Raw genomic sequence first — 27,726 nt, forward strand, 5'->3', positions numbered from 1 at the left:
TAAAATTATAAATACATACTTTTAAGAAAACCAAACTCTGCTATGACTCATTAGATTATGCAAGATAACCTTAGTAAATGAATATACAAACCAGTGTTATTATATGCATAGTACTGTACATTATTATTATGGTATCATTATTATTATTATTATTATTATTATTAAATAAACTGGACTTGAATCCTGGAGGTGGGGAAGTACAGTGCCTGCATTCTAAAGGAGGAGTGAGGATGTTGCAGCTCAGAGGGTCATCAGAACTGTGATACTGTACTGATAATCTTGTTTTGTGTCACCCTACCTCAGTGGAAGACAGATGGTGTGTTAAAAAAATTTGAACATATAGTATACATAATTTTCTTAACGTAACATCCATTTCCCATTAAGCCAGGAGATGCAGAGAAAGAAAACACATTCGCTATTACATATTCACTACCTGTCTTTAGAGAAAAGCACACCAACTGTACTGATACACAACATCACCACCTATCCTTCGGCATGAAGAGAGTACAAGGAATACCTTTATAATTGTCACCTTTCCCAAACACAAACAGCATGTAAAATCCAGAAATCATTTAATTTCACTCAAGCTCCTACAACACATTCATGCATGCCTACTGGCTGCCCCAGAACCTACAGGTAACACGTATAACAGTTCTTCACACTGGTACAAAAGAGCCTCAAGACAAGCACATTACTATTGAGCCAACCTAGAATTTATTAACTTTAACAAGGTCCCAACAAAGCTGTGAGACAATAATCACAAACCCAAATTACATTTTACCTTATTCCCATTTCCATTCTTGTTTAAGCACTTATACCCTCTCTTGTCTTTTCACTTTTTATATTTTACAGAACAGTTACTCTCTCTTTAGCTATTGTTCTCTCAGATACATCAAACTTATAACTTAAACCAGGATGTCCCTACAATATCCACCTGAGTACTGAATTTAAAATTCAGGTCTTAAAAAATCTATTACATCCAAGCCTTTTACCTTGAGTCTAGGAGTTTTAATAGCTTCCTCTGCATAAATGGCGGCTAATTTCCGGAATAATGGTTGTCCCTGAATAGCTCCACAGCCACCTTGGACCAGTGCTTCATGACTCTGCTCTATCAAATACTGAAAGAATGAACAATTAACTGGCCAACATTTTAAAAAATTGTAGGAAAGGTAAATAAGTAAAAGCAAATAACAGTAAGCAAAGATAATAAGTAAAAATAACAGTGCATAAGCAAAAGTAACTAAAAGTAATAAAAAAGCACACATAAATAACCCCTATGTTCCAGTCACAGTACTGTGCCTTTTTTATTGTTTAAGAAAAAAGTAAGTACTGTAAATGAAAGAAAAATTTTCTTAAAAAGTATTGTACAGGAAGAAATGTGAAAAAAATCCTATCACTAATACATCAATTATTTTTCATATGATTCTATGAAACCAATGACAGGTACCACACTACTACTACTACTACTACTGTACTTAACCACAACAATAATAATAATAATAATATCTTTATTTACGACAAGTACATGTACACGGTATACAGGCCTAGCTGACATCACTGACATATTACTGTATAGAAAGCCCTTTGTTATGCTGAGCATTTTGGGCAAATTAGGTCAGTGTCCCAGGATGCGACCCACACGAGTCGACTAACACCCATGTACCCATTTACTGATGGATGAACATAGACAACAGGTGTAAAGAAACATGCCCAATGTTTCTACCCTGGCTGGGAATCGAACCCAGACCCTCGCCGTGTGAAGCGAGAGCTTTAGACACTTTTCATGTATTGGGAAAGACAATTTTGGGAGATTTGACTGAAGTAAACAAATGAAAAAAAAAACAGGAATAAAAAAATGGGGATGTTGTTAACATATTTAAATTATCTAAGACAGGCCTCACAGCAATGGATCTAAATTGGACAAACTTAAATTTAGGAAGGATATAGGGAGGTAATGGTTTGATAATAGTTATGAGTGGAACAAATCACCAGGTATCATTATTAGGGAAAGAACTTTGGGTAGCTTTATGTATAAGTTGGACAGGTATAACATCATTATTATTATAATCACAACTAAGCACTAAACCTAGCCATATTAAACATGATTCCAAAGATTGCGCATTAAAAAAAAGTCATAGCTGAGTGGCAGCCTGGTGCCTAAACTGAAAGACATTGAACCACGACACCAGATGCGCCCTAATAGTGATTTCGATTTGATTTTTATGGTTAAATATGGTAAGTTTTTATTGATTTATGCAACCTAACCTAGCCCATAAAATGAACACTATACAAATGGCATATACATACATAAACAGTTTTCAGTAAAGTTTACTAGGTTGCTGCACTAATAACCACTGTTTATTAAAAACTATATATACATGGGAAGGAAACTTACATCTGCTTTGTTTATGAGTGATTCCATAACATCCATGACAGAAGACAAGGATATACATCAAACTTTGTCGTTACTTATATTTACAAGTTCCTACAGCATAAAATATTTTAAACAATTTTTCTTGATTCAAGGGTTTGAAATGCTACTTAAATCTGAGTGGATGAAGAAAATGAAACAGGTGTTCCACTACAGGACATGAAGGTGTCGGTGTCTAAGCCCTGGGCACATCAAGACACTTACAACCCACCAAGGTAGGTTAGGTTAATGGGGTTTCCAGGTGATCTTGTACACCAGGGCTATTACACCTGCACATAACCCACAGTAATTGGTCATTATTATTTTAATCACTTAAAAAATGTATTTAAGTAACTTCTTAGTGTACATACACCGAAAAGCATACATCAGGTGATCTGTTTGCCCCAAAATATTGTTTGGGGTGTCAACTCCCACTGCCTCACCATGTACGAGGATGTCAGTGTTAACTAAAACTAGTGGGTAATTATTGCAGCAGTGCCCAGGGCACAGCCACGGCTCTACTTTCCACCAAGGTCACTACATAAGGCCTACATTAATCCTTCAAAACGACAGGTACACAACAGCCTGTCAAAACAACTTTTGTTTACAATTTCAGCTGATAACTGAACAGATGGTTGTACTTACATAATATTGAATTATGTTATATTACATTATATTATTATTTTACGCTACAACGTTTAAGTTTAATGTACTATTTTTTATTATATTATTAGGAAGATTTACTTTTTATTGTACCAAGGTTTCTATATATATATGTAGTAAATATATGTTGTGAAGTGATAAATGATTATATTATAGAATAAAAAAAATCATAGATTAATTATTTTCTATATAAAATATATGAGTAATGTGTTTTATTTAATGATGGTGTTGCAGTGTATTAAGAACCAAGAGTGAGTGTGTTGAGGCTGGTCCTTGTGGTGTAGCTGCTGGTGAGGTGTGACTACACTCACCTCACTCTTTCACGTTGTTGCTTCATCTGCTGCCCTAGGTGAGATTACTACCTTCCATGTGGTATCTGATGTGCTTGTTTTCACTGTGCAACTGTATGAAGGGGTTATATGTGGCTTACCCGGGAGATAATTATACTTGATGTTAGGGGGTGACCATGTTCCTGCCTGCACGGGAGGTTCCTTGATGCTGCTCTGAGGCTCTTGATTCGAGGAATAATGGAACTTGGCATCCCGTTTCCTTGGGTCGAATCTGATTGCCTCCCATTCTTCAAGAGCTGTATAATCCATAAGGGTTTAGAGTCTCCCCTAAATATATTACTACACGTGGGTGGGTGAGTTGGACCTGCCTACGTTGGACCACCCGGCCAGTAGGCCTGCTGCAGTGCTTCTATGTGAATTTATTTGAATTATACGATGTACTTATTTATGCATGACAAATATTGTGAAGTGGTTTACAAATTAACCATTATAGTCGTGTATTTATGGTATTGGTTCAGGCTGGAAATTTTTGGGTTTAAAAAGTATATAGAAAATTAGTGTTGTGGTAATGTGGATGAGTGAAACTTCCCGAGTAACTAACGTTATTGCAGCGAAAACTTTGGGTAGTTTTAAAAATGGGTTGGATAGGTACATAGTGGGAATGGGCAGTACAGTAAGATAAGATAAGATAAGATTTCGTTCGGATTTTTAACCCCGGAGGGTTAGCCACCCAGGATAACCCAAGAAAGTCAGTGCATCATCGAGGACTGTCTAACTTATTTCCATTGGGGTCCTTAATCTTGTCCCCCAGGATGCGACCCACACCAGTCGACTAACACCCAGGTACCTATTTGCTGCTAGGTGAACAGGACAACAGGTTTGGAAACGTGTCGAATGTTTCCACCCGCCGGGAATCGAACCCGGGCCCTCCGTGTGTGAAGCGGGAACTTTAGCCACCAGGCCACCATGGGCCTATAGGCCTGCTGCGGTTCCTTTATGTACTTGCACTATATCGTACAAATGTAATAGTGGAAAATATTGTTTTTAGGCTGCTTGCTGCTTGCTTGGGGCAGCACCAAGATTTTTTTTTTTGTGGGGACTGTAAGTTTTAGGTACAGGTTCACATAAGTACAATTATCATACATAGTAATACATGTAAATTGCCTAGGATAATCCAAAAATGTCAGTGAATTATTTCCATGGGTGGCTAGGGAACTGGCATTTGCAGAGCAAATGCATTTTTTTAATTAGATTGTATATTACAGATAAATTAAGAGAGCAATGTTTAGATTCTAAAGTTTTTTTTATTCACACTTTATAATAGTGATAGAACAAATGTTGATACCAAAGAATATGAACAATAATTACATGAAAATACATAGTATATAACTTGTCATCACTATAACAGCCTTACTAATGCAGTGATGTACAGGAAGATATAGTAAAATTAAGTGCTAAGCCCTGAAGGGTCATTATACAGGAAGAAAATGTACAATAGATTAATTTTACTCTCGTAAGTAATTTACATATGTTAAACTGTATGATAATTGTACTTGTGTGTACCTGTTTCTGAATAAGGTTAATTATGTACTTACAAGGATGCACACACGCTTCTATAGATCTATGAAAGAATCACAGCATGGTCTGAGCATAACAAATTCAAGTGGAGTTGTGACAGTATGACCCTATTTTTCTTTCTTTTTTTTTACTGTGGGTCGACATTTAAATTTTTCCTTTACCATAGTTAAATGCCATCTCCAGAATACAATATTTCCCCTAGATATGTAGCATCTTGAGGATCCAGTGCTGATGAACCCTTTTAGTATGCTACATGAGTTTTCTTGAAAATAGCCTGTTTAATTCTTTTACAGGCCTGTGTACGGCAGAAAAGTAAATATATGTACATTTGCATTATTTATGAAGTTATCTGACTTAAAGTTCAGAATCAATACCAAACTCTTGTAAATGATGTGAGTGTTGCATATCAGTGCAGTTACTTCATGCAAATGAATTACATTTTGCCATATACCTTTCCATGAATTTTTACAGCATTTTTCTTGAAGTTATGACGAGACTGACCAAATTCCACAGCAGAACCCGGCTGGTGGTAAGGGGACTGAAGGTATTCACACTGACAAGTTGTAAAACTTTTGGATTGTGGCAAAGAATTCTGCCACTATTTGAATACTGAGGACACAATTAGTGCTAAGTTTAGCTTGCTAGTGAAATGGTAAACGTGCACTGCTTGTGGAATTTCTTTTCTGAACTACATACACCATTGAGACAGCTGGAAATTACAGCAGTGCCGTCGTAATGCTGTCTTAGACATTTTGATCTGTTGTGTTGAAATAGGTTCTTGCTACCAGCGGCTTGCTGGCCCTTGTATCTGTCACACGCTGGTTGATCTAGTACTTGGTAGAGGTATGTGTCCAATTTCCTCTTGAAAGTTATTGCCTGTCAGTCTTCGCACAAGGCACAAATAATATCCCAGTAATATGGAGACCAGAATGTTAAAAAGATTCGGAGTTCTGTTTATCAGTAATCTTAACCCTTAAACTGTCCAAGCAGATCTATATTCACATGCGTAGTGCTCCAAAAGTAGATCTACTTTTTTTTTTTACATTTTCAAATATAACAAAAATGTAGATCAAAGTTTTTTTTACACGTTTTCAAATTTAAAAAAAAAAAAAAAAAAAGATCTACTTTTTTTGCATACTTTCAAATGTTGGAAAAACGTAGATCTATGTTTGGACAGTTTAAGGGTTAAACTAAGACAACAATGCATAAGTGTTCATAATATAGCTAATAGAATTCTTGGCCTTATTTCAAGAAGTATAAACAATAGGAGTCCTCAGGTTATACTTCAGCTTTATATATCCATGGTAAGGCCTTGATTAGGCTGTGCAGTTCTAGTCTTTGTATTACATAATGGAGATAAATGCACTGGAGAACATAGAGAGGTATTAAAAGTTGATCCTGTGTATCAGAAACCTTTCCTACAAGGATTGACTAGGGACATTGGATCTGCACTCTGGAGAGGGCATATCCAATGAGGAAATATGATTGAAGTGTATAATAGAAGACAAATAATTAAAGGTACATATATAATGTGCTAAAAATATCTAACAGTCAGGACTGAGCAATGGGTTAAAGTTGGAAAAAATTTTATATAAGAGGAAAACACTGGTTTGCTAATTAGAAGTTAGAACATTAAGTAGCTCTTAAAACTACGTTAAAGTACACAAGTGAGTGTGGGTGGGTGAGAATTGGACCTGCCTAGTATAGGCCAGTAGGTCTTCTCCACTGACCCTTGTTTTTTTTTTTTTTAGTTCTTGTATGAATATCCTGTATAGGCAGAGATTATTTTATCTAATGAATATCAAGAAGTATAAATAACAGGAATTCTCAGATTCTTCCTTAACTCTGTATATTGTTGGATAGGACTCTTAGATTATGCTGCACAGTTCTGGATATAAATGCGCTGGGAAACGTACAAAGGATGATGACAAAGTTGATCCCATGGATCAGAAGTCTTTCCTATAAGGATAGACTGAGGACCCTGAATCTGCACTCCTAGAAAGGTGTAGAATTAGGGGGGATGTGATTGAGGTATATAAATGGAAAACAGGAATAAAGGGGATGTAATTAACATGCTGAATGTATCTAACCAAGACAGGACTCGGCAATGGTTTAAAGTTGGAAAGGTTTAGATTTAGAAAGGGTATAAGAAAGCTCTGGTTTGGTGACAGCTGTAGATGAGTATATAACAAACTCCTGAATAGTGTCATTGAAGCTGAAACATGTAGTTTTAAAAAATAGGTTAGGCAAATACTTGAGTAGGTGTGAGCTGGACCTGACTGCCTTGGGCCAGTAGGTGACCTGGATCTGCAGTTGGTGCTAAGGACCACCAGGGCAAGTGCCTCTTCTACTTATTTTTATTAGAAATACAAGGACAGTGGTACTTATATTGTAATAAATTTATTAATATGCGCTAAATAGTTTACATTTGCAAAAGCATTCTGAGAGAGGCTAAGAAGGCTTACATTGAATGTATGAGGCTTATAACATAGGTCATGCACTGAGTACATGGGTCACCTTGAGATGGCATGGTGGACTGTTTGAAATGCTATAAAGGCTACATTTACTCTGCCATGCACCTTGGCATCCTGACCAACAAGTGTGGAGAAGGGACGAAAGAAAACGGACAATACTTTCTTAAAAATTTAACCCTTTCCTTATTTTAATATAAAATGTTTGAAAGATTAGGGAAGGTGGAGAGGGGGTAAAAATGGCTGGAATTGCTGTGGATATAGAAGAGATAAGAATGTGATGTCTTCCAGTCTAGTGGCATTGAGCTGTCTGTACAACTGTGCTTACTGATGATGTATCTGTTGTCCATGTGTTGATGGACACTAGTCCATTCATCTATCTACAATATGGTAGTAGTAAAATCTACTAGTTTGTGGTTAGGAGGTCCTGGTCTTATATCAGACCATGCAGCTACTAGCCTACAAAGCTGAAAAGCTTATACATATTGTATTCTTATGTGAGAGGTTGCACCATTCCTCAAAATGGGGTTTTCAGATGGCATATCCAAATTTCAAATCAAACTAAGCATGGTTGTTACAATAATGCTTCCTGCAGAAACAATTAGTTGTTCATTTCCTCCATTCTAGCTATTTATCTAAAAAAAATTTGCCTTTGTTTCTCTGGTTTTAAACCACTTAATTGCTGGAAAACAGAACAGTTCTTTCATCTTTCTATCAGTGCTGAGCTTGTTTTGAATGGTAAGACAGGATGAGGGTAGCTATATAGAAGTGTCCAGCATTACCTAGGACAATGTTTTAAGGCTGTGCAGATCTAGATTGACACTGTTGGATACTGTTAACTTTGGCTTGAGTTGTAGATGAGTGGAGCTGTTTTCCATTTAATTTAACTAATGACAGTACAGATGCAGTTAGGGTAATGGTGAGTGTGTTAACTGATAAATTGTCAATGCTGGGTAAATGTGATTAAACTTCAAGAAATGAGTAGTACATGTCTTTCAACTTCAGAATGACCTTAAGGTGAAAGAAATACATATCAGTACTACATTTATTTATTTATTTTTTTTTTGTGGGTAATTGTGATGAACAGTACTTGACTGCATAAAAACAGAAGAGCATTGTAGTAGTCTTATCAGCCTGTAAGAGGCAGACCCTGTTCTTTGAACAATTTTCTTTAACCTATTTTAAAACAATGCAGGGTAAATTTTTGCTTCAATTGCACTCGCTCACTCCCACTTATCTGTAACTCGGCTGCATTGCCTGTTTTCATGTATCCTTCCTAAGTCAGAATCTGTCTTGAATTGAATCCCCTTAAATTTTTTTTGTTTTTCATATCCCATTTATTTATTCCCATTCTTTACACTTTTAACCATATCTCCAATTTACATTGTAAGTGAAAGTTAAGTGCTCTTAATGTAACCTCATAGGAGAGATTCTTAGTGCAGGGGACTTATCCTTTACTACATTTTCCAGTGCATTTGTAAACTGTTATAAGATGAAAATGAATCAGTATTGGTTCTTCTTGTCTAGCTTCCTGGAACACCCATGAAATATATTACTTTTTCTGTATTTATATACTTACCAATGCAGTTATACGTTTGTTGGCTTTTTATGCATTGTTTTGCTTGAAAAAGCCTCAAATAGCCTTATTAAAATACATAAATTCATATCTCCCACCATTACTTTTACACTCATACTGTACCCGATTAAGCTTTGAGTTTGGTTGGGAAAGACTGGAGTGCTTACTAACTTGCCTCCTCGTCTTCCCAGGTGCTGGTGTCTTTGCAACGCTATCCAGACCCACATGTGACTATTCACCGAATTCCAAACAATAAACGTGGACTGGCTACTTTGGAATCGAACAGGGAAACAAATTACTGTTACCGACTTGAATTAGTCAGTTTCCACACTTAACACAATGCCACAGAACGAACACATTGAACTTCACCGCAAGCGCCATGGCCAGCGACTTGATTATGAAGAACGCAAAAGAAAGAGGGAGGCCCGTCAAGGACATGAAAGATCTGCAAAAGCAAAGAAGCTCTTTGGATTGAAGGCAAAGCTCTATCATAAACAGCGCCATTCAGAAAAGATTCAAATGAAGAAAACCATTAGAGCTCATGAAGAGAAGCTAAGCAAACAAAAGGATTCTGAAGCTGTTCCCGAAGGAGCAGTGCCTTCTTACCTATTGGATCGTGAGGGACAGTCTCGTGCCAAGATTTTATCTAATATGATTAAGCAGAAGAGGAAAGAAAAGGCAGGCAAATGGGATGTTCCTATACCTAAAGTTCGGGCACAGTCTGAGGCAGAAGTTTTCAGAGTTGTAAAGACTGGTAAAAGAAAAGCAAAAGCTTGGAAACGTTTGGTTACTAAAGTAACATTTGTCGGGGATCAGTTCACGAGGAAGCCACCAAAATTTGAAAGATTTATCCGACCAATGGCTTTAAGATTTAAAAAGGCTCATGTCACCCATCCAGAATTGAAAGCTACATTTTGTCTTCCTATTATTGGTGTAAAGAAAAATCCAAGCTCAACAATGTACACCACTCTTGGTGTAATTACAAAAGGCACAGTTATTGAAGTCAATATTAGTGAACTTGGACTTGTCACGCAAAGTGGAAAAGTGGTATGGGGTAAATATGCACAAGTTACAAATAATCCAGAAAATGATGGATGCATTAATGCTGTTCTTTTAGTTTAATATGCTGGTATTGTCCAATATGCATTTTATCCACAAACCTGCACTTGATTAAATAAAAATAATGAAACTATTGTTTCTTTTTCCCTTGGTCCTTTGAGTTACAGATGTGACTGCCCCTCTTTACTAATTCTTAACCCCTTGAGGATACCTTACCTTTATAGAGTTTCAAGAGTTTCACCCCATGTCATTGCTCTACAGGTTTAAGGCTAGGGTCCATGCCATAGTACATACTACAGTATGTGATGAACTCTGCTCACTCAGATAATTTGGGCCTAGATATAAGAGAATGGGTCTGTGTGGTAAGTGTGCATCATATAAAAAAAAAATCCTGCAGCACGCAGTGCATAATGAGAAAAAACTGATCATGTTTTTTGTTTAAAACAGCAACTTTGCTGTGTATTTTTGTGTGGTTTTAAAGGGTGTATTCATGGTTTCTTGGTCTCATTTGATAGAATGGAAGATATATTTCAAAAATAATTGTCTTGATTGGTTTTAGAACTGATAATAGCTTGAAATTGAGCTCAAAGCAGCAGAGGAAATGTTTGATTTTGTCCTATACACATCAACTGGTGGGTCTAATGTGTTTAGAAATGCACAATTATTATTTATACAATTATTACAGTATTGCTCAACAGTAAATTTCTGGTTTTTGGTGTGAATAAAACATCAGAATGGAGTTCATGTGTAAAGCCTGGAAACGTAACTAATGAACATTGTTTATTCTGGACCCTACTTTGAAATTTGTGTGAAATTGGTCAAATTACCAATTTCTGGGTAGGGTAGTTGAAATGGTTGGACAGTTCCTTGTGCTCAATCGATGAAATAGAAGTCATACTAGCGAAACAGCTAAGAATTTGGTCAGCTGGAAAAATGTAATTGGCTTAAGATAGGCGACAAACTGGGCAAAATTGCCACTGCATAAATATTGCTGACGACAAAACTCGTGATAGCGTAATTTCGTCAGTTTTTCCATTAAACTTCATACTTTGTTTTATTACATTCAGAAAAGATTCTCCACCATTTCATAAGAAAAAAAAATAAAGTGAAAATTCTTGGACCCTATTGACACTTCAGATTGGTGGTCTGGACCCTCAAGGGTTATGTAATATCAGAGTATCATTCCAGTAGGCCTGCAAGAGGCCTACTGGCCTATGCAAGGCAGGTCCAAGTCTCCTGGCCTAAGTCAATGTTCCAACCAAGTCAGGTCAGGTCACATCCACTTAACCCTTTGACTGTCGCGGCCGTATATATACGTCTTACGAGGTACCGTGTTTGACGTATATATACTCATAAATTCTAGCGGCTTCAAATCAAGCAGGAGAAAGCTGGTAGGCCCACATGTGAGAGAATGGGTCTGTGTGGTCAGTGTGCACCATATAAAAAAAATCCTGGATCATGCAGTGCATAATGAGAAAAAAAAAAACTCCGTGTTTTTTTTTTTTTTTTTTTTTTTTAAATAAAATGCCGTCTTTGTGGTCTATTTTCATATAATATTTATGGTTGTATTCTCGTTTTCTTGGTCTCATTTGATAGAATGGAAAACATATTATAGAAATAGAGGTGATTTTGATTGATTTTACTATAAAAAGAACCTAGAAATGGAGCTCAAAGTAGGGGAAATGTTTGATTTTTGCCAATGTTCAAAAGTAAACAAATGATGCCATTGTCCAATCAATGTCCAACTAGCCATTCTAATATGCAGTCATGAATGGGTTGATGTTATTTATACAATAATAATATTCCAGTATTGCAGTAGTCTGCATAATAGTAAGTCTTCTATTTTTTGTTTGAATAAAAATTCAAAATAGAAAGCAAGAGTAATATCAGAGGGGCCTGGAGACATGACTGATGAGCAAAGAAAATGTTATTTTAGAGCCAAGAATGTCTGCATTGTTCATTCTGGACCTTATTTTGAAATTGTCATATTTTTAGTTTTCGTGAAATTGGCCAAATTGCAAATTTCTGACCACATTATTAGGTAATTGAAATTGGTAAATGGGCAGCTTCTTGCACTCAATCAATAGAAAAAATGGAGTTCTAAAGAAATAGCTATGAGTTTGGGCGACTGGAACAATGGAATTAGCCGAAAATAGGGCTCAAAGTGGGCGAAATCGCCGATTTGTAAACAGCGCCGAGGTCGCTAACTTGGCGAGAGCATAATTCCGTCAGTTTTCCATCAAATTTCGTTTTTTTTTTTTGGTGTCATTACAATCGGGAAAAGATTCTCTATCATTTCATAAGAAAAAATTATTATTTTTTTTTTTTTTAAATTTTGCGACACCAGGAGACACCTCAGGATTGGGGGTTGCGACAGTCAAAGGGTTAAGGAGTACAGCATCAGACTTACTAGTACAAGCTAGTCTCGTCTAATTCACACCCGCTCTTTGTATTTATCTAACCTATTTTTGAAACTATACAACGTTTTAGCTTCTATGATGGTACTTGGAGTTTGTTCCACTCATCCACAACTGTTACCAAACCAGTGCTTTCTTGTATCTTTCCTGAATCTTAATTTTTCCAACTTGAAACCAATGCTGCAAGTCCTTTCTTGGCTAGATATTTTTACCACTATTTAGTACATTCCCTTTATTCCTGTTTTCCATTTATACACCTCAATCACATCCCCCAAATTCCACGCCTTTCTATAGTGCAGATTCAGGGCCCTCTTGTCTATCCTCGGGGGGAAATTTCTGATACATGGGATCAGCTTTGTCATCCTCCTTTGAACATTTTCCGGTGCATTTATATCCATTCTGTAATACGGTGACAAGAACTGTGCAACATAATCTAAATGAGGCCTAACCAAACATGTAGAGAGTTGAAGAACAACTTGGTGACTTCTATTATTTATGCTTCTTGATATGAAGCCAAGGATTCTGTTCGCTTTATTGTGGACACTTATGCACTATTGTCGTGGTTTCAGATTACTGCTAACCAGAACTCCTAAATCCTTTTTGCAGTTAGTAACTTTAAGATGTACATTATTTAGTTTGTGTGGCATTGTATGACTCCTTTGTTTAGCACTTGCCCTTAAATGTAATAATCATGTTTTTGTATCCTAGTTAATTTGACTGCAATTAAAAATTACTAATAATTAAGGACTAATGGAAATGACGGCTTTTTGTTCTTCACTGGGAGTACTGTACCTTGATGCTGAAGAAGGGTTCTTGATTTGATAGATAAATTCTGGCTTCTACCCAATTCCCAGGTGCTGTATATCCTCTTGTTAGTTTAATGTTTCTTCACAGGTGTAATACTGGCTTTGCAGTTGATTTGTAGGTTTGTGGAGCAAGCTGGCAAGTAGCATCAATGCAGTTAGTGCGTGAGGCAGCTTTAAAAATAAGCTACATGCTACAATGCACCTTCAATTTATCTGACGTAAATCTTCACGCATAAGGATATACAGTAGTGCAAAAGGGTGGGTCGTGTATGGATTATGGCTTGTTCAGTTATCTAATCATTGCAGTCAATGATTGAGCATTTTGTGGAGGGAGTTCAGTATACCAACATAAATTAAACAACATTTGAAACGTAGACACTGTTTTTAGTAACACTTTTTCCTTAGAAAAAAAAATAGTGCCCTATTCTATGGGGGCTCAAATCTAGCTGCCTACAAAATTGGTAAGACTTACAATGTTCTAGTTGACATCAGTTAATAGATAGTTAGGTAATCTGATTACACAGACGTTTTTGAGTGAAATGTCAATAGATTGCATTATACAAAAGGTTGATTTTTTTTTTTAAGAACTGTTTTGGAAGAAATAAAAAAAAAACAGTAAAACACACATTGCAAACCTACTATGTAATTCAATAGAACCATCATTCCTCACTGTGTGAAAGTCATGATGCTCCTATAAATACTCTTCGAATGAGAGGGAAAACAATACCAATAACTTACTCCTGAGTTATTCCTAATTATGTTCTATGTAAATCTATTTTTACCCCCCCCCCCCCCCCCCCCAAAAAAAAAAAAAAGTGTTGCACCCCTCCGTCCTTGTTGACAGCCTGCAGGCTACTGAGGGACAATATCACCGCTCATTTCACTCTACACCTCGCAGAAGTTGCCATGTAGAATATTTAGAATGAAACAATCATAAACATTGTAATTTTTGGAGTAAAAAAAAAACCACTAATTGCCAACATGTCCTCTTGCTGACAGTAAGAACAAAAAATTACATTTGTGGAAAAACATACTTAGAAATAGAAACAAGCTGATTCCATCAGCATGTCAGAATTATGCACTATTTTTTTTTTTTTTTTTTTTTTTTTTTTTTTTTTTTTTTTTTTTTTTTTTTTTTTGCTAAGAAAACAGTTTTCCATAATTTTTCAATTTCAAATTTATCACTAAAGAAAGGTTCGTCGCCTCCTTAATACTGGAAGGGCTCTTGTCTTGATCTAAGGAATTAAATCTACTGTTCTCTTGCTTTTCTCAACCTTATTGCCTCTCATTCCCCATGTGCTGTATGACCCTAATGGGTTTAGCACTTCCTCAAAATATAACTACAGCACTGCATAATCAGTTTAATTTCATTATGGTAATTTTAATAAAAAAACATTCTTGACAGACAGGGAAGATGCAGATTTTTGTGAAGACATTAACTGGAAAGACCATCACTCTTGAGGTCGAACCATCTGATACCATTGAAAATGTGAAGGCCAAAATTCAGGACAAGGAAGGTGTGTAATTATTTTTCATGAAATGACTTTTTATTAATCTGTCATGCAAAAAAATGGGATAATGAGTAGCTAACATTATTTTATTTGCCTGTCACCCCTACCATAAGAAACCTCAAACTTCTTTTTGTCTACAGGCATACCGCCTGACCAACAGCGTCTGATTTTTGCTGGCAAACAGCTTGAGGATGGTCGCACTCTGTCGGATTATAACATTCAGAAAGGTGAGTTTATGCATGTTTTTTGTATAGGTTCTTCACTATCCCATTTCATGTGGGGAAGTGGAGAAGAATCCTCCCTCCAAAAGCCAGGTACAGTGGTCCCTCAATCGTCCGTAATCCGTTCCTGGAAGTGGGACTATTATCGAAATGGACGATTTACGAATCAATTTTCCCCATAAGAAATAATGTAAATTCAATTAATCCGTTCCTGACACCCAGAAGTATTAAAAAAACAAATTTTTTTACATGAAATATAGATGTAGTACATAAACAATACATTGGCACATGATGAATTAAACATTAACAGAATAACACTTACCTTTATTGGCAATTCTTCTTTGTGTATGGAAGACTGGAGAAGGAGACTGATTGGATGAATTACTGTTTGGAAGGGGAATCCCCTTCCATCAACACCTTGGGTACCCATTGCTTTTCTGGGGTTACTTCTCTTCTGTTTCTTAATGCCACTAGGACCACCTTGAGAGTCACTGGAGTCCTCTCTCGCAAAAAAACTGTCCAGAGAGCTCTGTTTCTGGCGTCTCTAAAACTTCCCTAAAATGGGCCAAGACTGTCACTGTACAAGTTGCCGATATGGCTTGCAACATCCTTCTCTGGGTGATGTTTCTCCATAAATCTTTCCATCCTACCCCACATTTCAAAAATCTCCTTAATTTCTGAAGAGGGCACCTTCCTCCTCTGCAGCAAGATTCAGAGCTGCCATCTGTTGCTGTTCCTGCTGAATCTCTTGCAGCTCCTCAGTGGTTAGCTCTTTGTTGTGGTCCTCCACCAACTCTTCCACAACCTCCAAACTCACATCCAACCCCATGGAAGCCCCCAGTGCCACAATGGATTTAACAACTGACATAGGTTCATCAGGGTCAGCCCCAAACCCTTCAAAATCCCTCTTGTGGACACAATCTGGCCACAATTTTCTCCAAGCAGAGTTCAAAGTCCTTGTAGTCACTCCCTCCCAAGCCTTACCTATAAGGCTTACACAATGGAGAATACTGAAATGTTCTTTCCAAAAATCTCGTAGGGTCAAGTGAGTGTCTGAGGTCACATTCAAGCACCTTTCAAACATTGCTTTGGTGTAGAGTTTTTTAAAGTTTGCAATGACCTGCTGGTCCATGGGTTGGAGGAGAGGAGTGGTATTCGGGGGCAAGAACTTTACTGTGATGAACCCAAACTCCTTCAGAATTAGGTCATCCAAGTTTGGAGGATGAGCAGGTGCATTGTCCATTACTAGGAGGCACTTGAGATCCAATTTCTTTTCCAGGAGGTAAATCTTCACACTAGGGCCAAACACTTCATTGAACCACTCTACAAAAATTTCCCTCGTGACCCATGCCTTACTATTAGATTTCCAAAACACACACAATTTACTCTTCATAACATTGTTTTTCCTGAACACACTGGGATTTTCAGAATGGTACACTAGTAATGGCTTCACTTTGAAATCCCCACTAGCATTAGCACAGAACATTAGCGTCAGCCTGTCTTTCATAGGCTTGTGTCCTGGCATTGCCTTTTCCTCTTGTGTAATGAAGGTCCTCTTTGGCATTTTCTTCCAAAAGAGGCCTGTTTCGTCACAATTGAACACTTGTTCAGGTTTCAGTCCTTCAGCCTCTATGTACTCCTGGAATTCATGCACATATTTTTCAGCCGCCTTGTGGTCCGAACTGGCAGCCTCACCATGCCTTACCACACTGTGTATGCCAGTACGCTTCTTAAATCTCTCAAACCAGCCTTTGCTAGCCTTAAATTCACTCACATCATCACTAGTTGCAGGTAATTTCTTTACCAAATCGTCATGCAACTGCCTAGCCTTTTCACAAATAAGCGACGTCATAAGACTGTCTCCTGCTAATTGTTTCTCATTTATCCACACCAATAATAACTTCTCAACATCTTTGAGTACTGGTGATCTCATTTTTGTCAGCATATTTACCCCCTTTGCAACAACAGCATCCTTGATTTCCTTTTTCTTGGCTATGATGGAAGATATGGTTGTACGGGATTTGTTATACATCCTGGCCAGTTCGCCCACACGTACGCCACTATCATATTGTTCAATGATGTTTTTCTTAAATTCAATCGTATTTCTCACCTTCTTTACCAAAGGCTTGGCACTAGGAGCTTTCTTTGGAGCCATGGTAGCTTATTTAGCACTTAAATAACTTGCAAGCACTAAAATGAAATATGAAATATTTCACTGGAGCACGTGAGGGGACCGTCGCTCACTGGTAAACAATGGCACACTGGCTGGGAAGGAAAGGCTGAGGCGGCTCGAGGCCGCTCAGACCGTGCATACGCGTCTGGGATGAAGGACTATTAGCGAGTTACCGGACCATTTCTGAGCCAATATTTTGACGGAAAAAACAGGACTATTTCCGAAATGGACGACTTTCAGGCCGGACGATTATTGAGGGACCACTGTACATCATAAAAGGCGACTAAAATGCTGGGGACGAAGGACTCGCGACTCCTGTATTAAATTGCTAAATTTAAAAAGAAGAACCTTTAAAGTTGGTATGTTTGAATGTATATCAAGGTAGTACAGATAGTTGATGGTGAATGTTGTGGATGAAAAGAAGCTGGATATCCTAGCTCTAAAGCCTAAGTTAAACAAAGCTAAAGGGAATCTAAAGATTTTCAGTGGAGAGCAGTATAAATGTTATTAGGTGAGGTATGTTTTAAGACTTGACATGCTGTTGGAGTGTGAACAAGGTCACATTCATGAAGAGACTCTGGGAAACCAGTTAGCTGCACTTGTCTTGGAGGTAGGAGGTACAGTGCCTGCACTCTGAGGGATAGGGATATGGTAGTTTGGATGGGATTTAAGCTGTAATATCAGTGCCTCTGGTAGGACAGTGATGGTGATTTTTTTTGGGGGGGGGGGGGGAGGGGGGTGTCACCCAAACTTGGGTGACTATATTTAAAGTCTATTTTCATAACTTGTAAATTTATGCTTGAAACAAATGAACCCTTTTATTTGCCCAGTTGCAAGTATTGTATGAATTTTTTTGGCATGACAGTAACATTTAGTATGGGAGGTTACCTGGAGGTTATTCCGGGGATCAACGCCCCCGCGGCCCGGTCCATGACCAGGCCTCCCGATGGATCAGGGCCTGACCAACTAGGCTGTTACTGCTGGCCGCACGCAGTCCAACATACGAGCCACAGCCCGGCTGATCTGGCACTGACTTTAGGTATCTCTCCAGCTCTCTCTTGAAGGCAGCCAGGGGTTTATTGGCAATTCCCCTAATGCTTGATGGGAAGCTGTTGAACAGTCTTGGGCCCCGGACCCTTATAGTGTTTTCCCTTAGTGTACCAATGGCGCCCCTACTTTTTATTGGGGGCATTTTGCATCTCCTGCCCAGTCTTTTACTTTCGTAGGGAGTGATTTCTGTGTGCAGGTTTGGGACCATTCCTTCCAAGATTTTCCAAGTGTATATTATGATATATCTCTCCCTCCTGCATTCCAACGAGTACAAGTCGAGTGCTTCCAAGCGTTCCCAGTAGTTAAGGTGCTTGACAGAACTTACACGTGCAGTAAAGGATCTCTGTACACTCTAGATTTGCGATTTCGCCTGCTTTGAATGGAGATGTTAATGTACAGCAGTATTCCAGCCTAGAGAGAACAAGTGATTTGAAAAGGATCATCATTTGCTTGGCATCTCTCGTTTTGAACATTCTCATTATCCATCCTATCATTTTCTTTGCACGTGCGATCGTGGCACTGTTGTGATCCTTGAAAGTGAGATCCTCAGACATTACTACTCCCAGGTCCCTTATATTATTTTTCAGCTCTATTGTATGGCCAGAGTCTGTAGTAGACTCTGTTCTAGTTATTATCTCCTCCAGTTTTTCATAACGGAGTAGTTAGAATTTGTCCTCATTGAACATCATATTGTTTACCGTTGCCCACTGGAAAACTTTGTTTATATCTTCTTGGAGGTTAACCGCGTCTTCAGCAGATGACAGCCTCATGCAGATCCTAGTATCATCCGCAAAGGATGATACGGTGCTGTGATGCATCTCTGTCTGATATGAGGATAAGGAATAAGATGGGGGCGAGTACTGTGCCTTGTGGAACAGAACTCTTCACTATGGCAGCCTCCGATTTAACTCTGTTGACCACTACTCTTTGTGTTCGATTTGTTAGGAAGTTGAAGATCCATCTCCCCACTTTCCCAGTTGTTCCTTTAGCACGTATTTTATGGGCTATTACGCCATGATCGCATTTGTCAAATGCTTTTGCAAAGTATGTGTATATTACATCTGCATTCTGATTTTCTTCCAGTGCATCCAAGGTCATATCATAGTGATCCAGTAGTTGTGAGAGGCAGGAGCGACCTGCCCTGAACCCATGTTGCCCTGGATTGTGCAGATTTTGGGAATCCAGGTGATTTGCAATCCTGCTTCTTAGCACTCTTTCAAAGATTTTTATGATGTGGGACGTCAGAGCTATTGGTCTATAGTTCTTAGCTAATGCTTTGCTGCCACCTTTATGGAGTGGGGCTATATCTGTTGTTTTAAGTGACTGTGGAATTTCACCCATGTCCAAGCTGCTGCTCCAGAGTGTACTTAGGGCACGCGAGAGGGGTTTCTTGCAGTTCTTAATGAGAACAGAGTTCCACGAGTCTGGGCTCGGGGCTGAATGCATGGGCATGTTGTCAATGGCTTTTTCGAAATCTGTCGGAGTTAGGGTAATGTCGGAAATCTGGCATACATTTATGGAGTTTTGAGGCTCATTCATGAAGAAATCATTTGGATCGTCGATCCTCAGACCGATTAGTGATTCACTAAACACAGTCGTACTGGGATTTCAGTATTTCACTCATTTCCTTGTTGTCATCTGTGTAAGTCCCATCCTGTCTAAGGGCCTGATACTAGATGTGGTATTTGCCTTGTTTTTGGCATATGAAAAGAAATATTTTGAATTTCTTTCAATTTCACTAATAGCTTTAAGCTCCTCCTGTCTCTCCTGGTTCCTGTAAGAGTCATTTAACTTAAGTTCAATAGTTTCCACTTCCCTGGTCAGTGCCTCCTTTCGTGTATCAGATATTCTAGCACTCCTGAGGAGCTCAGTGACTCTTCGTCGTCTTCTGTAGAGGGAGCGTCTTTCTCTCTCCAGTTTACTCCTGCTCTTCTTCTTTCTTAGGGGAATATGCCTAGAACATGCTTTGGCTGCCAGGAAGTTGATCCGTTCAAGGCACTGGTTTGGATCCGTGTCATTTAAGACATCTTCCCAACGTGTTTCGTTCAGGACATGGTTTACCTGGTCCCAGTTGATGTTCTTGTTCTTGAAGTTGTATTTTGTGAAGACACCTTCACAGGTACATGCATTCTGCTGATCAGGACCCCTATGCATGCACATCTGGACTTTGATTAGGTTGTGATTGGAATTAGTTGTTTTTTGATATTCTTATTTCTCTTATCAGGTCCTCATTATTTGTGAAGATAAGGTCAAGTGTGTTTTCTAGTCTTGTTGGCTCCACTATCTGCTGGCTTAAGGTGTGTTTTTTGCAGACTTAGTAGCTCATGTGTGTGTAACCTTTCATCTGTGCTACCACCAGGGATTGTTTCAGCTATAACATTATTTGCTACATTCTTCCATTTTGTATGCCTTAGGTTGAAATCACCAAGCAGGAAGATGTTTGGGGATGGAGCTGGAAGGTTTTCCAAACAGTAATCAATTTTCAGTAGCTGTTCCTTGAACTGTTGTGGGAGGCTATAATATGCAACTTATTCATTATGACATGGTGATTTCCTACCAAGAGGAGACAGGTATCCCAACTTTTGGGAATGCTCAACTCTATTGGGGTAGTACTATGCCATGACCTCAGCTCACTCAGGTAAGCTGTGAGCTGTAAATTTAGGCTTAGATATGAGAGAGAGGGACTGTATCTATGCGGTAAGTGTGCACCATATAAAAAAAAATCCTGCAGCAAGCTGTGCATAATGGGGAAAAAAATACAACCATGTTTTTGGTTTAAAACAGTGACTTAACAGTGTACATTCATGTGATTTTTGTAGTGTTATCAGCTTCTTGGTCTTGTGTAATAGAATGGAATATATATTACAGAAACAATTATTTTGATTGGTTTCACAACTGAAAGTAACTTGAAATTGAGCTCATAGTAGTGGAAATGTTCGATTTTTGCTGACATTCCAGAGTACAGAAATTAAATTACTCGTCCAGTACACGTCCAACTGGTCGGTCTAATACGTGTCCACAGGTGCGCTGACATTATTTATACAGTTATTACAATAATTCAGTCTGCATAACAGTAAATCTATTTTTTGTGTGAATAAAAATTCAAAATTGAAAGCCAGCATAATATAGGAGAGGCCTGAGGACATAACTAATGAACAGAGAAAATTTTTTTTAGTTCCAGGAATGTCTACATTGTTTATTCTGGACCCAAATTACCAATTTCTTATCACTTTATTGGTTAGTTGAAATAAGTAAATGGGTGGTTTCTCATAGTCAGTCAGTAGAATAAAGAAATACGTGCAAAATAGCAATCTAGTAGACTGGATGGAACACTGGAATTGGCCAAAAATAAAGCTCAGTGGGTGAAATCACCGATGTGTAAATATCGCCGAGCCACTAACTTTGCAATTCCGTGAGTTTTCATCAAATTTTGTACCTTTGGTTTCGTTGCCTTCGGAAAAAGATTCTATTTCATGATTTTTTTTATTCAGCCAAGAGCAGTTCTCAGATCAGGGGTTCTGACCCTGAAAAGGTTAAATGGTTTTAAATGCTGCTTCAGCATACTGAGTGTGAGGATCCTCTGAATGATGAGGTATATTGTGGGAAGATTCCTGTACAGTATTGATAGTGTATGTATGAGTTGCTAAGGTGTTTAGCAGTATAATTAATTTTTCATGCTTTTTACAGAATCAACACTTCACTTGGTTTTGCGCCTCCGTGGAGGTGCCAAGAAGCGTAAGAAGAAGAATTATACTACCCCAAAGAAAATCAAGCATAAGCATAAGAAAGTTAAGCTGGCAGTGTTGAAGTACTACAAGGTTAGTTTATATTTTTCATAGTGGTTTGCATTTGACTTCATGGTGAGCATCAGACATGCTGCCAATCACACATTGTGATTGTAGATCCCAACAAAATCATGTATAAGTAGTGCATTTGATAGTTTTTTATACATACACGTTTAGTTTGTATATCTTCATGCAGTTGACTATCGATTAAAACAGTAGTTACATCTTTGAGTATGGTGTCTAAGACAAGAATCGAAAATAAACTGAAGAACATGTGGTAAAAGTAGGGTTATTGTAAATAGCATCATTGAAGATAAACCTTGTGTTGCTGTAAATATATGTTAAACAAGTACATGAGTGGGTGTAAATTGGACCTTCCTAGCTTAGGTTCTTGTATCATTATGATGGTCAGTGGAACTGCTACTTCATATCTGCTGTATACTTCAGACTCATCTGCTAAGTCTCTTCTAACAATGGCTTTTAAAATTTTGTTTGACAAACCAAAATACTTTAATTCCTTTGTCATTAATTAGTACACATGTCTGGCCTCATACATAAGCATGTTACATTCAGACCTCAGGTTATTTATAGCAGTTAATGAGGATAGGCAGTCATACACAACTAAACTAAGGCTTAGTTATGGCTGTTATTAAGGAGAAGTGCTAAGCCAATTGGGGTCATACAGTGCCTGTAGTAATGGGATGTAATCAGGTTTAATACAAGAAAAGGGAGGGTAGTTCCAATTCCTTTGATTGAGATCCCCTTGCTAGCATCAAGGTCCCTCCCTAGAGGAGTTAGAGCTGTACTATATAATGGTCCTTTCAGTTATGTTCGTATATAAACTAATATCTCAATGGCTTAACAATTTTAGAAGTTTTTCTTGCTAGCTTTATCACACCCAGTGGCAATCAAAAATAAAAACTTTTGGGGGAGGTGTCTGACCAGTAAGGGAATCTTGCTCCAAGGAATTGGAACTGCCCTCCCTTTTCTTGAAATGAACTCTTGCTTTCCATTCTCCAGGGCTCTGTATGACCCCTATGGCTTTAGTGCTTCTTGCATGAAAAATCAGTAATGCAAACACTGAAAGTCAATGTAGAAATGACTAGCAACATGGACACAGCTGAGCCACATGGCAGCAAACACTTTACAGTGTCTTATTTTTTTCATTGATCTAATTGTGTACAATGTATGCATATCTCTTAAGGACTCTTATTTTCAGTGTATTTATCACAGCACCAAGGCTTCAGTAGTAACACATTGGCCGTTTCCCACTGAGGTAGGGTGACCCAAAAAGAAAGAAAAAAAATACTTTCATCGTCATTCAACATACCTTCACCATCGCTCGTACATAATCACTGTCTTTGCAGAGGTGCTCAGGTGTGACAGTTTACAAGTCCCTCCAAACTGCCAACATCCCAAACCCCTCCATTAAAGTGCAGGCATTGTACTTCCTATTTCCAGGACTCGAGTCTGGCTAACCGGTTTCCCTGAATACCTTCAGAAAATATTAGCCTGCTCACATTCCAACAGCTCATCAGGTCCCAAAAACCATTAGTCTCCATCCACTCCTATGCAGCATGCTCACACGCTTGCTGAACTCCAAGCCCCTCACACACAAAACCACCTTTACCATTCTCTGCGAATTACCAAACCACCTCAACAACCCCTCTGACTAATACTTTTAATAACTGCACACCACCTAATTTCCACACACTGAATTCTCTGCATAATATTTACTCCACACATTGCTCTTAGACAGAACATTACATCACTGCCTCCTTGCTACAGCATTTACAACCCAAGCTTCACACCCATATAAGTGTGTTGGTACATTCCCTTTGCCTCTATGGATAACTTTTTGTTTCCACAGATATCTCAATGCACCACTTGCCTTATTTCCTTCATCAGTTCTATGGCTAACCTCATCCTTCATAAACCCATCTGCTGACAAGTCAGCTCCCAAATATCTGAAAACATGTACTTCTTCCATACTCCTGCTTTCCGGTGTGATAGATAAAAATTGGGTATCTAAATTGTTTGATACCCTCATCACCTTACTCTTGTTGTCTATATTCACTTTCAACACCCTACAGTATATATATATATATATATAAGTGAGATATAAGCGACTATTGGCAGAAAGGTGGGCTAGTGCAAAGATGAGTAGTGGGGGGGTTGAAGAGGGTTGGAATAGTTTTAAAAATGCAGTATTAGAATGTGGGGCAGAAGTTTGTGGTTATAGGAGGGTGGGGGCAGGAGGAAAGAGGAGTGATTGGTGGAATGATGAAGTAAAGGGTGTGATAAAAGAGAAAAAGGTAGCTTATGAGAGGTTTTTACAAAGCAGAAGTGTTATAAGAAGAGCAGAGTATATGGAGAGTAAAAGAAAGGTAAAGAGAGTGGTGAGAGAGTGCAAAAGGAGAGCAGATGATAGAGTGGGAGAGGCACTGTCAAGAAATTTTAATGAAAATGAGAAAAAATTTTGGAGTGAGTTAAACAAGTTAAGAAAGCCTAGGGAAAATATGGATTTGTCAGTTAAAAACAGAGTAGGGGAGTTAGTAGATGGGGAGATGGAGGTATTGGGTAGATGGCGAGAATATTTTGAGGAACTTTTAAATGTTAAGGAAGAAACAGAGGCAGTAATTTCATGCACTGGTCAGGGAGGTATACCATCTTTTAGGAGTGAAGAAGAGCAGAATGTAAGTGTGGGGGAGGTACGTGAGGCATTACGTAAAATGAAAGGGGGTAAAGCAGCTGGAACTGATGGGATCATGACAGAAATGTTAAAAGCAGGGGGGGATATAGTGTTGGAGTGGTTGGTACTTTTGTTTAATAAATGTATGAAAGAGGGGAAGGTACCTAGGGATTGGCAGAGAGCATGTATAGTCCCTTTATATAAAGGGAAAGGGGACAAAAGAGACTGTAAAAATTATAGAGGAATAAGCTTACTGAGTATACCAGGAAAAGTGTACGGTAGGGTTATAATTGAAAGAATTAGAGGTAAGACAGAATGTAGAATTGCGGATGAGCAAGGAGGTTTTAGAGTGGGTAGGGGATGTGTAGATCAGGTGTTTACATTGAAGCATATATGTGAACAGTATTTAGATAAAGATAGGGAAGTTTTTATTGCATTTATGGATTTAGAAAAGGCATATGATAGAGTGGATAGAGGAGCAATGTGGCAGATGTTGCAAGTATATGGAATAGGTGGTAAGTTATTAAATGCTGTAAAGAGTTTTTATGAGGATAGTGAGGCTCAGGTTAGGGTGTGTAGAAGAGAGGGAGACTACTTCCCGGTAAAAGTAGGTCTTAGACAGGGATGTGTAATGTCACCATGGTTGTTTAATATATTTATAGATGGGGTTGTAAAGGAAGTAAATGCTAGGGTGTTTGGGAGAGGGGTGGGATTAAATTATGGGGAATCAAATTCAAAATGGGAATTGACACAGTTACTTTTTGCTGATGATACTGTGCTTATGGGAGATTCTAAAGAAAAATTGCAAAGGTTAGTGGATGAGTTTGGGAATGTGTGTAAAGGTAGAAAGTTGAAAGTGAACATAGAAAAGAGTAAGGTGATGAGGGTGTCAAATGATTTAGATAAAGAAAAATTGGATATCAAATTGGGGAGGAGGAGTATGGAAGAAGTGAATGTTTTCAGATACTTGGGAGTTGACGTGTCGGCGGATGGATTTATGAAGGATGAGGTTAATCATAGAATTGATGAGGGAAAAAAGGTGAGTGGTGCATTGAGGTATATGTGGAGTCAAAAAACGTTATCTATGGAGGCAAAGAAGGGAATGTATGAAAGTATAGTAGTACCAACACTCTTATATGGGTGTGAAGCTTGGGTGGTAAATGCAGCAGCGAGGAGACGGTTGGAGGCAGCGGAGATGTCCTGTTTAAGGGCAATGTGTGGTGTAAATATTATGCAGAAAATTCGGAGTGTGGAAATTAGGAGAAGGTGTGGAGTTAATAAAAGTATTAGTCAGAGGGCAGAAGAGGGGTTGTTGAGGTGGTTTGGTCATTTAGAGAGAATGGATCACAGTAGAATGACATGGAAAGCATATAAATCTATAGGGGAAGGAAGGCGGGGTAGGGGTCGTCCTCGAAAGGGTTGGAGAGAGGGGGTAAAGGAGGTTTTGTGGGTAAGGGGCTTGGACTTCCAGCAAGCGTGCGTGAGCGTGTTAGATAGGAGTGAATGGAGACGAATGGTACTTGGGACCTGACGATCTGTTGGAGTGTGAGCAGGGTAATATTTAGTGAAGGGATTCAGGGAAACCGGTTATTTTCATATAGTCGGACTTGAGTCCTGGAAATGGGAAGTACAATGCCTGCACTTTAAAGGAGGGGTTTGGGATATTGGCAGTTTGGAGGGATATGTTGTGTATCTTTATATGTTTATGCTTCTAGACTGTTGTATTCTGAGCACCTCTGCAAAAACAGTGATAATGTGCGAGTGTGGTGAAAGTGTTGAATGATGATGAAAGTATTTTCTTTTTGGGGATTTTCTTTCTTTTTTGGGTCACCCTGCCTCGGTGGGAGACGGCCGACTTGTTGAAAAAAAAAAAAAAATATTTTTTTTTCTTAGGCTTGTTTGGAATATTATAAACTGAAGTAAAAATATCTTTTCAGGTGGATGACAATGGCAAGATTACCCGTCAGAGGCGCGAGTGCCCTAGTGAAGAGTGTGGAGCAGGTGTATTCATGGCAAACATGTTTGACCGCCAATATTGCGGCCGATGTCACCTGACTTTTGTTTTCAACAAGCCTGAATAAAGGTCTCCCCAAGTACTACTATTTTTTATATATATATATATATTCCTCAACCTGTAGTTTTACACTTTATGGTAGAGAAATAAGACTACGAAATTTTGTGAAAGTACTGTACTATATGCCTAATACAGAGTGCACAAGCTTATAAACCAGTTAAACCATACCCCCGGCCGGGATTGAACCCGCGGTCATAGTCTCAAAACTCCAGCCCGTCATTACGATTTCTTGAGTTATAAACCAGTTATATGAAGATGTCAAGAATTGACACTAGAAATCTGTGCTTCATTTATGTAAAAGCTTATTAATTTAATTTAGCTATAATCGTAATGTAGGACCCAACTTTTCACTGCTGGAGAACTTGTACTATATGAAGTCTTTTTGCACATGATCCTCTTGGACCATGAACATTAAAAATCTAATGTTACCCCTCTATGCACTAAATATCGACACCTAAACAGAATGGCTACTAAATCTACAGGTTCTGTATGACCCCCTATAAACTTAGCTTTTCTTCCATGAATGTAATAATGTTGAATGTGTAGAGGGTTGGAATAGTTTTAAAAATGCAGTATTAGAATGTGGGGCAGAAGTTTGTGGTTATAGGAGGGTGGGGGCAGGAGGAAAGAGGAGTGATTGGTGGAATGATGAAGTAAAGGGTGTGATAAAATTGAAAAAGGTAGCTTACGAGAGGTTTTTACAAAGCAGAAGTGTTATAAAAAGAGCAGAGTATATGGAGAGTAAAAGAAAGGTGAAGAGAGTGGTGAGAGTGCAAAAGGAGAGCAAATGAAAGAGTGGGAGAGGCACTGTCAAGAAATTTTAATGAAAATAAGAAAAAATTTTAAAGTGAGTTAAACAAGTTAAGAAAGCCTAGGGAAAGTATGGATTTGTCCGTTAAAAACAGAGTAGGGGAGTTAGTAGATGGGGAGAGGGAGGTATTAGGTAGATG

General features: G+C 38.4%; 2 protein-coding genes across 5 annotated transcripts in view; one reads left to right on the top strand and one right to left on the bottom strand.

The window, feature by feature from the left end:
* Spt20 (transcription factor Spt20 homolog) overlaps nucleotides 1-3,036 on the bottom strand; it is a 90,254-nt gene extending 87,218 nt beyond the window's left edge. For 3 of the 4 annotated variants that reach the window (XM_053789141.2, XM_053789142.2, XM_053789139.2), the window contains exons 1-2: nucleotides 2,396-3,036; nucleotides 993-1,118 (exon numbers count right to left, since the gene is read on the bottom strand). In XM_053789141.2, coding sequence (XP_053645116.1) covers nucleotides 993-1,118; nucleotides 2,396-2,431 — 162 coding nt within the window. In that variant the 5' untranslated portion in view covers nucleotides 2,432-3,036. The remainder of the gene's footprint in view (nucleotides 1-992; nucleotides 1,119-2,395) is intronic. The other variant, XM_053789143.2, reaches the window with a different exon arrangement.
* Nucleotides 3,037-3,274: 238 nt separating this feature from the next.
* Ip259 (NSA2 ribosome biogenesis factor-like IP259) lies at nucleotides 3,275-26,798 on the top strand. Its single transcript, XM_053789158.2, has 6 exons — nucleotides 3,275-3,422; nucleotides 9,180-10,104; nucleotides 14,691-14,787; nucleotides 14,922-15,008; nucleotides 21,913-22,043; nucleotides 26,640-26,798. Exons 2-6 carry the CDS (start codon nucleotides 9,328-9,330, stop codon nucleotides 26,781-26,783), a joined length of 1,236 nt encoding a protein of 411 aa, XP_053645133.1. The 5' UTR covers nucleotides 3,275-3,422; nucleotides 9,180-9,327; the 3' UTR covers nucleotides 26,784-26,798.
* The last annotated feature ends 928 nt before the right edge of the window (nucleotides 26,799-27,726 follow it).

Source organism: Cherax quadricarinatus, chromosome 44 (assembly GCF_038502225.1).
Source record: "Cherax quadricarinatus isolate ZL_2023a chromosome 44, ASM3850222v1, whole genome shotgun sequence".
NCBI lineage: Eukaryota > Metazoa > Arthropoda > Malacostraca > Decapoda > Parastacidae > Cherax > Cherax quadricarinatus.